At 43.3% G+C, this 15,587-nt stretch overlaps 2 protein-coding genes across 2 annotated transcripts; one reads left to right on the top strand and one right to left on the bottom strand.

Moving 5' to 3' along the window:
• Window positions 1-845: 845 nt before the first annotated feature.
• On the top strand, window positions 846-5,236 carry LOC123159451 (uncharacterized). The gene is made up of 10 exons (XM_044577291.1): window positions 846-1,184; window positions 1,497-1,559; window positions 2,331-2,409; window positions 2,520-2,630; window positions 3,121-3,199; window positions 3,363-3,408; window positions 3,997-4,091; window positions 4,177-4,246; window positions 4,717-4,799; window positions 4,991-5,236. The coding sequence occupies exons 1-10, from the start codon at window positions 948-950 to the stop codon at window positions 5,019-5,021; spliced, it is 894 nt and encodes a 297-aa protein (XP_044433226.1). The 5' UTR covers window positions 846-947; the 3' UTR covers window positions 5,022-5,236.
• A 387-nt stretch (window positions 5,237-5,623) lies between these two features.
• Window positions 5,624-7,637, bottom strand: LOC123159450 (NAC domain-containing protein 71). Its single transcript, XM_044577290.1, has 3 exons — window positions 7,347-7,637; window positions 6,965-7,257; window positions 5,624-6,705 (listed from the first exon to the last, which is right to left on the bottom strand). The coding sequence occupies exons 1-3, from the start codon at window positions 7,519-7,521 to the stop codon at window positions 5,812-5,814; spliced, it is 1,362 nt and encodes a 453-aa protein (XP_044433225.1). The 5' UTR covers window positions 7,522-7,637; the 3' UTR covers window positions 5,624-5,811.
• Window positions 7,638-15,587: the final 7,950 nt, after the last annotated feature.

Here is a 15,587-nt window from a genome sequence, read left to right as displayed (position 1 = left end):
GCAATGGTGATGGAAGGGCAAGAGTCTCCCCTAGTTGGATCTCTGTTTCAAAGGAGTATTTTGTGTATCTTAAAATCAAATACATTTCACCATTTTATCGGTTGTCCGATCCGTAACTCCAAAAAATATGAAAACTGCTACATTTTGATAACTTGGGTGAACAACTACCCTCCAAAGGGAAACCACAAGGGTGAATGTGGGCTCCACACGCCCTTCCACGCGGTTTGGCCCTGGGCACAGTAGGGTGCGTGTGGGGCCCCTATTGCCCCTCTCTCTCTCTCTTTCTCTCTCAATTTTCTACGTGGCTCTATGATCCCTCCAATGTTATCCAAAGTATTTTAATTTATTAAACCTCAGCTAGGATGCAGTTGTTCAATACATGTATCCAGTTGATACATATTTGCTTCGAATAGTTATTTATTAAAGGAAGATTTCACATGATTTTTTTTTCTTTTGAGGATAGATTTCAGAGGATTTTTGATATCACATATTTCTTCTTCTTTCAAGATTTTTTTGATTTGTATTCTTTCAAGAATTTTGGTCCTGTCCATTCATTTCATTCTACTATAAAATCTGTCGCACCGTTTTCTTTGGGGAAAGAAAGTTAGCCTGCGGGTTAAAGCGCAATCTGACTCTCTAACGGTGATCAAATGCTGCTTCGGTCAGAGTACTTGGTGGGACATGTGCTATCTAGTTTTAGTTTTGGTAATTAAGTTTGTTCTAGTTAGACTGACGAGCCTTTAGATTGTCTTATGAGCAAACTCGTAGAGGTTAATCGATAAAAAAAATTTGGCCGGACAGCAAGAAGTGCTGAAAAACCGGGGTTAAACTAGACAGAGCCCCAACGAGACGTCTAAACCGGTCCGTGGCAATCTCCACAGCACCTCCAGCAGAAAAAGCGCACGCAGCGGCGCCTCTCCCCTCCGCCGCGCCGCGCGACCGCCGAGATGAGCCTCTCCCACCGCCGCCCCCACCTGCCGCCCGCCGCGCCGCCTGCGGGGGACCCCTACTACCACCTGTACGCGCCGCAGCCGCTCCAGCACGCGGACCCGCGGCAGGGCGTCGTCACGCTCTTCGTCGCCGGCCTCCCCGACGACGTCAAGCCCCGCGAGATCCACAACCTCTTCTCCCGCCGCCCCGGCTTCGACCACTGCCTCCTCGAGTACACCGGCCGCGGCAACCAGGTCCCCCCCCCCCCCCCCCCCCCCCCCCCCCCCTTCCTCCCTCCCCTAAGCCGTGCCCTGCCCTTCAGTCGAACTAAACCCTCGCGTCGCGTAGGCATTTGGGGGCAGAGCCCTTCGATTCGGCCGTTTCGTCTTTGCCCTCTAGACTCGACTCTGTATGAGTAGTGTAGACTAATCCAATTTTCTCTAGCAGGCGCGGTAGCGGCAAGATAGATACAATTTCCACCTCCCCTGTTTGGGTGTATGTTGCATTACCTAGATTTGAGCATACCCCTGTTTTTCTGATGCCGTATATTAATTCTTGTGCTGCAGGCTGTTGCATTTGTGTCGTTCTTCACCCATCACGCTGCCTTGGCAGCAATGGCTTCGTTAAATGTGAGTTATACTGCGAGTCAAGTTCCTTCTGCGTTTTTTCCTGCTTGTCCTGTGTAGAATTTCTCTGTGCTAATGTGGATATGAACTAGGAAAATTCGTTATACTTAATTCCCTGCCAAGTATTGTGCCGTTGCCGGCATCCTCAGTTCAATCATTGTATTAGAAATTCAGCAGCAGGTCTTGATCATTGTTTATAAGGCTGTAAGGAGACCTATGGCGAGCACCAATGGCCCTGACGCCTAGGAGGGTGCGTAAGGTGGGCATAATTGTAAGGCACTGCCAGGGCGCCTTGCTGCCTAAGTGTCGATGCCTTATAAACAATGGTCTTAATGCAGTAGCTTTAGTCACTATTAAAATCCATATGCTGAGTAACAAATTGACAGTGTCTGTTGTGTAAAAGGTGCTTGGTTTGCGTCAGTAGGTTGATATTGAATGATGAAATCATGTGCCACTTCACAGTAGTACATGAAGCCAATGAGAATTGTTCCGAGGAAACTTGACTTGCTCTAGTTACATGGAATCAAAACTCAAAGACTGGATTTCCATAAATACGATCTAGAAAAACTCTTATGCTTTTACTTGTCAAACCTTGACAATATGAGTAGGCCAAAAGCTCTACAAATGCCTCTGATGTATAAAGTACATTTTCGATGTATGCGGTAGTAGAAAGAGATTACCTACTCAATCTTGTGTTCTGGCCTCATAACTGTATCAATAGGGTTGATCACTTGATTGTCATTAGCACCGGTCTGACATTGTGTTCCATTTTAGGGATCTGTTTTTGATCCTGATAACGGTGATTGCTTGCACATTGAGCTAGCTAAGTCAAATTCACGCAAACGCCATGGAGGTACTTTTTGTGCACTACTATTGCTATTTTTTTTAATCATATCAATTTCCCCAATTAAAATGCTATTGAAAACTTGCACACCATTCAATGGATTACAATTTTCATGTTAGGTGGTGGTGAGGTCTACAGAGTAATTGATAAGCGAGTTCGAACAGAGGAAAATTCTGACAATGATAACAACCGTGATGAAGGTGATGATGATGTATCAGGCAATGATGATGGTAATGGTCATATTTATTTGATAATATCTCATATCTGTAAGGGAGTTGGTCCTCAACTCCACATAGCTAGCAAGCCACTGTAGTGCAATCTGAAAAACCGCATTCAGACTGAACTTGCTATAAGAGAAATTAGGAAGGGCTAGAAATTTGCTGTTCAACATGGCTTCCATTCACTGAGGAGCACAATTTGAGTGTTAACACTTAATTTTGATATTTGATTACTTTGAGGGGTACCTCTTCATTTTATTTTCTCTAGAATTATTTGAGTTGATTTCATAAAATAACTAGCAAGAGTATTGGCTTGTTAGCAGCAGTAAGAGTTTGCACTTGGTATACCCCCAGTAGGAAACAATTTAGCGGTTGGATGACTTTGCGCACACATGTAAATAAAAGTAATGCCGGTTGCAGTATGGGTTCTCAACGCACTATCACTACAATATAGTGTATCTCACCTGCACATTCTTGTTGTTGTTGGCGACCAAACATTCAGGACAGGATGGATCTGATGGACCATCGGATGAAGAAAATGATAATTCCAGCGACAAGAACGAGCTACCCACGGACCAAAGGTTGACATGTAGTTCGCATTACTCATGGTTTAAGTTAGTTATATTTCTTAATTTGGCATTAATCTTAATCAAACACTAGTGCTAGTGAGCCACTTTTCTTATGTCTGCCGATTGTGCATGGATTTGTTGATGATATTTGATTGATGTTTCCTTTGATGGACAGTGGTGAACCAGGGATCAAGCAGCAGAAGGGGCGTTCTTCTTCAAATGTGAGTTTTGTGTCACAGCTTCACTTCATCACACTTTGATCTTATATCGTCTTTGTAAAACTAATATACACTGCGGCAGTGTTGTGAAACAGAGCAACCAGTTGTGCATGTTTTTGTAGCATGCTTTCTCACATTCTATATTGTGGCATGATGTTACTTGTGTTCATGCTCATATTTCTGTTTAACGACTATTAGAAGAGGCTGATCATATTACGCTTGCAATGTAGATTTTGCATGCCTTGTAGAATCATGTAGTAGCTCGATTTATCTACCCATCTGAAAAAGGGTGTATCTGTACGAACTGGGTTACTTTGAACATGTTTTTCTATAGATGTTTTAAATACGAATATGGTTTGTACGTGAGACAGTGCACATGCTTTTATCAGGTTTCTTCATGTCTTCTTTAACGGCACATATTGTGACACGTTCTGTATATACGTTTTTGGAGAATTTTGAAGTGCACAGGTGCTATATTTTAATGATGGATGCATATCAATTTATAACCATATAAAACTGTATTTGATTTCCCCGTGCAGTGTTCGCTTTTTTTCCTTGTCAATTTCTTATAACCTGACATTGATTGTACAGGATCAGCCAGACAAAATTCCACCTTGCTCTACTTTATTTCTTTCAAATTTGGGACAAACATGTACAGAGAAGGAGCTAGAGGAACTTTTGTCTAAGTATGTTGACTAAACTCTACTACTATATTCACTAAAGTTAAGTTGCAGAAGAAATAAAATGATAATTATTGCTTATTGTTGGCAGGCAACCTGGATTTCACGTGCTTAAAATGCGTCGCCGCGGTGGACTACCTGCAGCGTTTGCTGATTTTACAGTATGTCTACCTTTGCTGTTTACGTTTTAGTTATGTTATTTTACCTGTTCTTCAGAGATGCCGTGGACGGTTGATCTGTCTTCACTGTAAAAATTAAAATATATGACCAATAGGCACATCACAGGTTGTCTTTGAGTTGCACATGGGTTCTTATTGTCTTTTAACTTACTAACATTTTAGGTTTCCATACCTTTGCATTTGTTAGTGATATAGAATTGGCATAATTGGAGAGATGCCATACTTTCTTGTACTTTTAATTAATTAAAAGTACAATCAGGCGCAAGTTCAATGTAGGAACAATGTTTGATATGACAAATCACTATATTTTGGTGTATATTAGCGCTTCATGTTTACAACGGGTTGTTTACGTGCATTCTGAAAATACATCTAGAATAGAACAGGGGGTAATATCGCTTCTTCATCCCTGTTTCCACAGCTTTACTTTTCTGAGACATGGCCTCATTGTGCAGGATATCGAGTCATCCGCAGCTGCTATGGAGAACCTCAAAGGCACCATCCTCTCTTCTTCCGATAGCGATGGCCTGCAAATTGAGTATCCTTTATCTTTTGCTGTTCAAGACATTGGCAGTTCTACTTTAAATACAATTTTTCTTATAATTTCTTGTGCTTGTCGGTTTGTTGACTCGTGTTCATAATATTTTATATTTTTCTTTTACATGAACCCAGCAATTGGTTTTCCCTGGAACTGTTCCTTGGCCTTGTTTCCTTTAACTCCAGCTGCAGGTACGCCAGGTCAAAGATGAGGAAGAGCTAGCGAGCAGTATCCGCCGTCTTCGACTGGAGTGACTCCCAAGCTACCATTGAGCATCACCTGCAACATGTAATTGCCTCTAGGCTGTAGCATCTGGAGTTTTAGTTTGTACTGTATTCTTTATCGAAATATATGAGAACCAGGAGCTGTGCATATGTCCTGTGCCAGAGGATTTGGAGTATTTATTTACCCATCGCCTAGGAAACTCTCTGTTTTCAGATTTCAGCAGGAATAGTATCTCAGATGATGGGATGGCAGATCTTGTGCCACGCCACCAGGTCGTATGAAACTGGCATGCATCCTGGCTCCCGGGACTATTTCATAGTATTGCAACAATTTCTCCCACTCCTCAAAACCCTAAAGGAACCGAGTTGACGCTCCCGCATCAATAGCATGAGTAGTTGAAGCAAGTGAATGATTTGAAATTCAAGTTTTGGGCTTTTGGACATGCCATTGCGCAATCTTTCTTGCTGGAAAACAGCTACCGCCCTATTGCAATCCTGACTGTTTCGGCGAAAACGTTTTAGATGGCTGGTCACATCACTCACTCTACGTTGAACGAAAAGATAAGCTGAAAGGTGCATGGTACGAACAGTGGAAACAGATGAACTTCAAACTATATATCCAAACTATATCCCATATGAATATGTCTCCGGATAATCCTAAAGTGTACTAAAACTACTAATACTTGCCCTAACGGCGAGTTAAAGACAACTAGTGAGTGCTCTCTGCTGCAAGTCATATATCCCCTGACCATCTGAAAAATCTATTCTCTAGGCTCCTACCGCGGGTCTCACAGCTCTACCTGTGGCTGCACATCGCTCCCCTGACCAATGCCGCTGCTCATCGCTCCCCTGGCCAACGCCAACTTGTTGGCTCCCGCGGCGCATGACTGCTGCAGCTGGTAAGTATATGTACTGTTGCTGGGGGCCAACTTGTTGGTTCCGGCTGGGTGTGAATGCTGCTGCAGGTAAGTGTATGTACTGCTGCCAGCGGCGTAGGAGTGCTGCTGCGGGTAAGTATATGTACTGTTGCTGGTGCCCAAAAGGCTACTGGGATGACCGCCGGCGTACCCACCATTGTTCAGTTGACCTGCCGGTTGATGTGCAGCGCCGCCATAACCGTAACTGAATGCTCCAAGAGGCGCCGCCGCAGCATCTAGGTAGCTGGTTGCCGGCTGATACGGCGTCGTGCTGTAGTTGTTGTATCCTAGAAGAAGAGGCGCCATCGTCTCATATTCCAGCAGCGACAGCAGCATGGACTCATCAAAGCCGTAGCATGAAGCACCAGGGCGAGACGCCACCATCTCTGAATCCGAGAGCTGCTGCGGCGGTTCCTGTGACGGCGGCACGGTGCCTAGGCCATAGTCACAATCTTGTGCTGGTATCAATGTTTCCGGGCATGGCGGTGGCGGTGGCGGTTCATCATGCTGCTGCTGCATGAGTTGGGGTCTCTTGTTGGGGCGGCTGGCTTGCTCCAACTCAAACATGTCCGTCTCATCAACTTTCTCTGCCACCTCCTGGGTTCCCTGGATCTGGAGGACTTGATCATCAGCTCCCTTCTGTGCCTTGCCCTTCCTCTTCCTGCCGCCCGCCTTGCTTTCCCCCTTGGCCTTGCCCTTGATCGTGTCGTCGCCGACGCGCTGGCTCTTCTGCCTCTGTATCGTGCACAGCACCCACTCGCCAAGCTGCATGCGATCAATGCAACAGATTATAGCATTAGACATTAGTATTACATTCAAGGAAAAAAATAGCAGGCTACACAAAATAGTGCGGCCCTTGAAAATTTTATGCTATTAGCGTGTTGTTAGCGAGACATTGTACATTGATTAATTTAGCTGAGACAATTCTCTACACGCTAGTTTTTCAGTGATTAGATATAGATCGATCAACGGGAAGCGAACAGATGAAGGCGTAGGACGAAGACGATCGAGATTAGATGGCCACCTTGTCGGCGTTCTTGTCGTTGGCCTCCTCCTCGGAGGTGAGGTTCTCGTACTCGTACATGGTCCAGGCGGTCTTGGCCGCCTCGTCGGGCCCGGTGTAGAACACGAGCGTCCTCCGGCGCCCGACCAGCGGATAAGCCTTCGAGGGCCCGGTGCGGATCAGACGCTGAGGGCCGGTGGCCTTCCAGTACCCCCTGCCCGGCGTCGTCCGGTCCGGCCGGTTGCCCGTCGCGTACTTGCGGGTCCGCTTGGTGAAGAAGTACCACCGCTCCTCCCCGCAGTCCATGAACACCTCTGCAACACCCATCAAATTCAGATCAGATCAAAATCGATCTATTCTCTCCGCTGTCTTCATCAACTCGCACGCGCGCATTCGTACGTACCTGTGATCTGCTCCGGGCGGTAGTCGGTGATGGGCACGTCCTTGAAGACGGGCAGGTGCGGCGGGTGGCCGTCCATCTTCCGGCGGAGGTAGTGGACGATGAGCTCCACGTCCGTCGGCGCGAAGTGGTAGCCGGGAGGCAGGCTCAGCACCAGCCGTTGCTTCCCTTCTTCCATGGTTTCCACCCCTCTCGATCGACGGCGTGCGGCGGTTAGGGCAATATATCCCGAGTCGTCCGCGTAGTTGACGATGCCCTCCCTAGTCGGATTGATTATTTATAATAGTACCGCCCGCGCACGCGTCGTGGTGGGTGTCCCTTCTCTCCAAGAAAACTGCTAGCCTTTTTTTTTTGAGTAACAGAAAACTGCTAGCCTATCCCAAGATGAGAGTACTAGTTGCGGGCTCTGCAAGGATCACTTGGTGGGCCGGGAGACTGCCAAAGCTCATCACGGCGCGCTCTCAACCACTGCCATGTGTTACGTGTCGGTTGTCTCAAAAAAAAAACATGTCTATATACATCCGTATGTGGTAGTCCTTCGAAATCTCTAAAAAGACAAATATTTAGGAACGGAGGGAGTAGATTTGACACGTGTGAGTTTTTGATATGTGATGAGTCACAACAGCAGACATACATGAACGCCATTGAATTTCCAGAAATAATTGCAGCGGCTTGCTATTACTTGTGGTGGTAGAGAAGACAGATAGTTCGAGGGGAAGATGTTCAAATATCAGGCAGAACAGGCCCGGCTATACTGGCGCTAACCTTGAAGTTTGAACTACGCCCGAGCAGCAGGGAAATCTTCTACTGTTCCAAGATTGAATAAATGGCCAGTTGCCTTGGCAGGACACCGGCTAGTGAACGTTGACGCATCTTTTTCTGCTGGTGAGTTTATTGGTTCATATGGAATGATCATACGTGATAGTCGAGGGAGTTTTATCTCCACGGGTACGACAAAGCTTGAAATGTTGCGGATGTGGCAACCTTGAAATGTTGAGGATAATTTAGTGAAGAAATTTTTTGTATGGATTTTTAGAATATGCCTTGCCGCTGGTTGTTCTAATATCATGTTGAGAATGGATAATATCATTGTGATAAAAGCTCTGAATCTTAATGAAGGACAAGCTATGATGGCAGCTCCTGTTCTTGAAGATTGCAGAAATACGTTGAAAGACTTGGGGAAGGTGATTATTGAGCATTATAATTGGGAGTCGAATGTAGTTGCTCATGATCTAGCTAGATGGGGTCGTGTTAATCCCCCTTCGGTTTGGGTGGATGATCCATCTGATTTTCTAGTAGAAAACTTAGCGGATGATGTAAGAGTTATTTGACCCGTAAAAAAATAGATTTGACACGTGTGGTGATTAACGAGTCATCATTAGCAAATAGACGAGATCAATAGACCCAAAAAATTCTATGGGACTGGGCCTAACGCTCGCCGTCCTAGGGCCCGATTCAATTACTCCAATGAGGAACAACAACAATAACTTGAAATTGGCCACAGTTTTCAGCCAACCCCTATTCGGCACCTTAGGCGAATAAGCGCTGCTTAAATGTGTTTCCCGTGTGGGGGCACCCGTGGGAGCTCCTAAGGACAAATACAACGCAGGCGCTAAGGCAGGGCGCTAGGAATTAAATCCTGCTAGGTGTGGCTGTTTCCAAGCTATTCCCTGTGCTTTTTTTTTTGGCATCGATGCCAAACTAGGAGTCCAACACTTAGAAAACACGTACAAAATCCATCTCCTAGCTTAGCGTCGATGCTTACAAAAAAAATAGGATCTTAAGCGTCTCTATAAGCACCGCTGCATTGAAGATACCCTAACCGGCGCGCACCAGTTTAGGTTACTGGCACTCGGAGGTAACATTACTGGGCCGGCCCAACAAAACTCTGTTAGATCGGATGGGACTCGAACGAGACGCGAAGTTCGCTCGCTCACTTATAGCTTGTTGGCTGGTTGACCAGTTGACCGTTGACATTTCGACAAAGTTCATAAATCTAAAGAAAGGTCTTAAATTCATAAAGAGTCGCATTTTTTTGAAAATAGTAGAAAAAATTGAAAAGGTTCATAAAAAAGTCCATGAATTTGAAAATTTCAAGTAAATTATAGAAGTTCACAATTTTTTAAAACACTTCATAGAATTTGAAAAAAGTTTGTAGAAATTAAAATAAGTTCACGAATTTGGGAAAAAAGTTTAGAGCTACAATTTCATAAAATTTGAAAAAAGAAATCACGAATTTGGGAAAAAGTTTAGAGCTGCAAGTTCATAAATTTTGAAAAATGAAATCACGAATTTTTAAAAAGATTATGAAAGTTGAAAAAGTTCACGAAGTTTGGAAAAATTTCATGAATTTTAAAAAAACTTAAGACACTAAAAAGGTGAAAATTTGGAAAAAAGACACGGATTTGAAATGTTTCTTGAGAATTAAAAAATTGTTCATTAAAATAAAAAACTAGAAAAGAGAAAATAAAAAAGAAACAAAAAATAGGAAGAAAAATAGATGAATAAATAAAGCATTCAAGAAACCGAGAAAAATCTAGGTTGAAAACATAGGAAAAAAAATCAAACCAAAATGAATATGGGTCGGTTTTGTTGGCTTTTTCCTTTTTGGTTGCTTTTTTCTGTCTCTTTTCCTGTTCCGAAGTTTCTTGTTCCATCTTTTGTTCCTTTTTTCTGTCTCTTTTTATTTTTAGATTTTTCTCTTTTAATTTTTTTCTCGTTTTTATAATTTTTTTTGAACAATTTTAAATTTCATAAACTTTTTATCAAATCAGCTAACTTTTTCCAAATTAGTGAATTTGTTTGCATGTTGATGTTTTTTCAAATTGTAAACTTTTAGCTCCTAACATTTTATTTTAAGTTTGTGAACTTTTTCAAAAATTCATAATTTCTTTTACAGTTTTTTTCATTGTTGTGAAGTTGTGAACATTTTTCAAATTTCTTGAACTTCTTTTTTCCAAATTCGCTAGCCTGTTCCAAATTTTCAGTTTTTTTTTAAATTCGCGAATTTTTTTTCATTTTTATGAAGTTTTTCCAATTTGCGACCATTTCTAATTTTTAAGCCTTTATGATTTTTTTCATAAGTCAATGGTCTGCTGTCGGACGGTCAACCGATCAACCAGTCAACTGGTCAACTAGCCAATGAGCTAGGAGCGAGAGAGTGAATGACTGTCTCAATTCGCGTCTCGTTCAGAGTCCCATTCGATAGACCGAATATTTGTTGGGCCGGCCCGCTAGCGTCGCCTACGAGCAGTAGTAAGCTAAACCTGAGAGCGCCCTTTAGGGGGAATTCCTATTTGGCGCTGCAGGCGCCCGTTACAGTGCAATTTGCAAACGGGCGCCTGCAGCAGTCCAAGCTGGGGCGGCCCATTCTTTCTCTTTCCTTTCTGTTTTGGAAAGGTCAAAAAGAGTGCGGGGAGGGTGATTCGAACTCGCTTCGGTTCATTGCTAGCGATCGGCTCTAGCCACCACGATATCCGCCCGCGAGTGTAAATACAGTGCATTTTTTTCTTTTATTCTCATTCTTCAATTTGGTTTATTCTTATTCTTTTTCTCTCACCTTTTTTGTTTTCTTTAGTACGTGATTTTTCTAATTCGTGAAATTATTTTTAAATACGTGAACTTTTTTTCAAATTCGATGAACTTTTTTGAAATTCGGTGAACTTTTTTGGAATTCGATGCACTTTATTAAATTCACTGAACTTTTTTTGAAATTTGATAAACTTTTTTGAAATTCGATGAACTTTTTTTTAAATTTGATGAACTTTTTTCAAATTGGATGAACTTTTTTCCAAATTCGATGAACTTTTTTCAAGTTTGATGAACTTTTTTTTAAAATTCAATGAACTTTTTTCAAATTCAATGAACTTTTTTCAAATTTGATGAACTTTTTTTCAAATTGATGAACTTTTTTTCAAATTCGATGAACTTTTTTCAAACTCACTAACTTTTTCCAATTTGCGAACTTTTCTTTTCAATTCATGGTCTATATGAATGCATTTTCAATTTATGTTTTCTTTATTCAAAGAATTTATAGGGGGGGTATATAATAGTAGTATATGTTTAATATTTGTACTGTATGAAATATTAAAGAGTCATGATTTCCCAAAATGAGCATCACACCGAGCTTAGGTCCAATGGTTGACCCATGTGGTCGTTTTGTTGGGCGTTACGAGTTCGACTCCCGCTTTCTCCCAAATAAACCTCGTACACTAAAAATTTTCCCTCGCTTTTTGCTTCTCAGCAGCTTGCTGGGCCGGCCCAGTTCTTGTCCGCGCGGGCGCCAGCGGCGCGAACCGGCGCCTACAGCGCCAACTAGGAGCTCCCCCCTTTAGGAGCTCTTTAATTTTGTTTCATCTCTCGTGGTGGCCTGGAATTGGGCAATGTTCGCATGCGTCCATCGGCAAAGGAAAAACGAACAGAAGGAATATGCGCATTGACATCCACGATCAATGGATGAGAAGTCAATACCAAGACCTTCGAGGCGACCCACGCACCTCCATGCTCGACGGCGGCTGTGCATGCTCCGGCGCGAGATGGCGGTGTCAGATCCCTTGTTCTTAACCTCAACGGTCGGTTTCTTCAGTTAACACTGGCATACTGGTTCGCCGCAAGGTACAAAGAATGGAAGGCTCAGACGCACCCTAGTCATCCAATGGTACATATCTCGCCGACAACAACGGCGGAGAAAAATCTACGGTACAAGGAAAGAGGCATAACACTAACACCGGCTCCTAAATTACATAAGGCAGTTTTAATATAATTTTTTTTATGGAGCAAGGTATAGTGGGTACTCCGGGATCATCAAGTTTCTTAGGTATTCCACCCTTAAAGGTATAGTTGGCAAGCATGGTGGAGATTTCAGCTTCATGTATTTTCCTCTTATTTGTAATGATATCTTTCATGTATTTAGCATAAGGGTTTGTTTTAAGCATATCACTTAAGCGCATGCGTAAGAAAACAAGTCTAATCATTTCAGCAAAGCGCTCAAAATTCTCATCATCCTTTGTCTTGGATGGTTTAGGAGGAAAAGGCATGGGTTTCTGAACCCATGGTTCTCTTTCCCTACCATGCTTCCTAGCAACAAAATCTCTCTGATCATAACGTTGATTTCTTGATTGTGGGTTATCAAGATCAACAAAAGGTTCAATTTTTATATCATTGTTGTTACTAGGTTGAGCATCTACATGAACATCATTATTAGCATTATTATCAGGTTCATGTTCGTCTCCGGATTGTGTTTCAGCATCAGAGATAGAAGTATCATTAGGATTCTCAGGTGTTTCCATATTAGGTTCACTAGAAACATGCAAAGTCCTATCATCTTTCTTTCTCTTCTTAGAGGAACTAGGAGCATCTAGATTATTATTCTGAGAATCTTGTTCAATCCTCTTAGGGTGGCCTTCAGGATACAAAGGTTCCTGATTCATTTTACCAGTTCTAGTAGTCACTCTAACAGCGAAATCATGTTTATTATTTAGTTCATCTAGCAATTCATTCTGAGCCTTAAGTACTTGTTCAGCTTGAGTGGTAACCATAGAAGTGTTGGAAATATGCCCTAGAGGCAATAATAAAATGGTTATTATTATATTTCTTTGTTCATGATAATTGTCTATTATTCATGCTATAATTGTGTTATCCAGAAATCATAATACACGTGTGAATACATAGACCACAACGTGTCCCTAGTGAGCCTCTAGTTGACTAGCTCGTTGATCAACAGATAGTCATGGTTTCCTGACTATGGGCATAGGATGTCATTGATAATGAGATCACATCATTAGGAGAATTATGTGATGGACAAGACCCAATCCTAAGCATAGTTCAAAGATCGTGTAATTCGTTTAGCTAGAGCTTTTTCAAATGTCAAGTATCATTTTCTTAGACCATGAGATTGTGCAACTCCCAGATACCGTAGGAGTGCTTTGGGTGTGCCAAACGTCACAATGTAACTGGGTGACTATAAAGGTGCACTACGGGTATCTCCGAAAGTGTCTGTTGGGTTGGCACGAATCAAGACTGGGATTTGTCACTCCGTATGACGGAGAGGTATCTCTGGGCCCACTCGGTAATGCATCATCACAATGAGCTCAATGTGACCAAGTGTCTGGCCACGGGATCATGCATTATGGTACGAGTAAAGTGACTTGCCGGTAACGAGATTAAACGAGGTATTGGGATACCGACGATGGAGTCTCGGGCAAGTAACATACCGATTGACAAAGGGAATTGTATACGGGATTGCTTGAGTCCTCGACATCGTGGTTCATCCGATGAGATCATCGAGGAGCATGTGGGATCCAACATGGGTATCCATATCCCGCTGTTGGTTATTGACCGGAGAGGCGTCTCGGTCATGTCTGCATGTCTCCCGAACCCGTAGGGTCTACACACTTAAGGTTCGGTGACGCTAGGGTTGTAGAGATATGAGTATGCAGTAAATCGAAAGTTGTTCGGAGTCCCGGATGAGATCCCGGACGTCATGAGGAGTTCCGAAATGGTCCGGAGGTAAATAATTATATATAGGAAGTGAAGTTACGGCCATCGGGAAAGTTTCGGGGGTTACCGATATTGTACCGGGACCACCGAAAGGGTCCTGGGGTCCACCGGGTGGGGCCACCTATCCCGGAGGGCCCCATGGGCTGAAGTGGGAGGGGAACCAGCCCCTGGTGGGCTGGTGCGCCCCCCCTTGGGCCCTCCTGCGCCTAGGGTTGGAAACCCTAGGGGTGGGGGCGCCTCCACTTGCCTTGGGGGGCAAGCCACCCCCCTGGACGCCGCCCCCCCTTGGAGATCCCATCTCCTAGGGCCGGCGCCCCCCCTAGGGGGCCTATATAAAGAGGGGGGAGGGAGGGCAGCCGCACCCATGCTCTTGGCGCCTTCCTCTCCCTCTGCTACACCTCTCCCTCTCGCAGACGCTTGGCGAAGCCCTGCCGAGATCGCTGCTGCATCCACCACCACGCCGTCGTGCTGTTGGATCTTCATCAACCTCTCCTTCCCCCTCGCTGGATCAAGAAGGAGGAGACGTCTCCCTGACCGAACGCGGAGGTGCCGTCCGTTCGGCGCTAGGATCTCCGGTGATTTGGATCACGACGAGTACGACTCCCTCAACCCCGTTCTCTTGAACGCTTCCGCTCGCGATCTACAAGGGTATGTATATGCACTCCTCTCTCTTGTTGCTAGATGAACTCATAGATTGATCTTGGTGAAACCGTAGAATTTTTTTTATTTTCTGCAAAGTTCCCCAACAAGAAGCATGTTTACTAGTGAGTTTAAGTTCACCCTTAACTCTAGACATATAATCACTCAAGCGTCCTATCATATAAGCATTATTTTTTAATTGTATACTAACATAATCGTTGAAATTTGCTTGTTTATCCATAAAATCATTAAATTCATCTAAGCACTGGCTAGCAAGTCTAGTAGACGAAATTGCAACTTTGTCATATCTATAGAGAGAATTTACCTTTACTACCTGGGTCGGGTTATCAAGACAATGTGTTTCTTCAGGTGGTATATTAAGACCATGTATCTCTTCAACAGGAGGTAAATTCTTAACGTCTTCAGCTTTAATACCTTTTTCTTTCATTGATTTCTTTGTCTCTTGCATATCTTTAGGACTGAGAAATAGAACACCTCGCTTTTTCGGAGTAGGTTTAGGAATAGGCTCAGGAGTTGGCTTAATTGGTTCAAGGGTTGCCTCAGGAATTGGCTCAGAAAGAGTCCAATTATTTTCATTTGTCAACATATTAATTGTTCAATAATAATTCAGCTTGGTCGACTATTCTTTCCCTGAAAACACAACCAACACAACTATCCAAGTGGTCCTTGGAAGCATCAGTTAGTCCATTATAAAAGATATAAAGTATTTCACTTTTCTTGAGAGGGTGATCAGGCAAAGCATTAAGTAATCAGAGAAGCCTCCCCCAAGCTTGTGGGAGACTCTCTTCTTCAATTTGCACGAAATTATATATTTTCCTTAAGGCAGCTTGTTTATTATGAGTAGGGAATATTTAGCAGAGAAGTAATAAATCATATCCTGGGGACTACGCACACAACCAGGATCAAGCGAATTAAACATGTCTTAGCATCACCCTTTAATGAGAACGGAAATATCTTAAGGATATAATAATAACGAGACTTCTCATCATTAGTAAACAGGGTGGCTATATCATTTAACTTAGTAAGATGTGCCACTATAGTTTTAGATTCAGTGCCATAGAAAGGATCGGATTCAACTAAAGTAAT

Source organism: Triticum aestivum, chromosome 7B (assembly GCF_018294505.1).
Source record: "Triticum aestivum cultivar Chinese Spring chromosome 7B, IWGSC CS RefSeq v2.1, whole genome shotgun sequence".
Taxonomy (NCBI): Eukaryota; Viridiplantae; Streptophyta; class Magnoliopsida; order Poales; family Poaceae; genus Triticum; species Triticum aestivum.
This window is presented reverse-complemented; position numbering and strand designations above follow the sequence as displayed.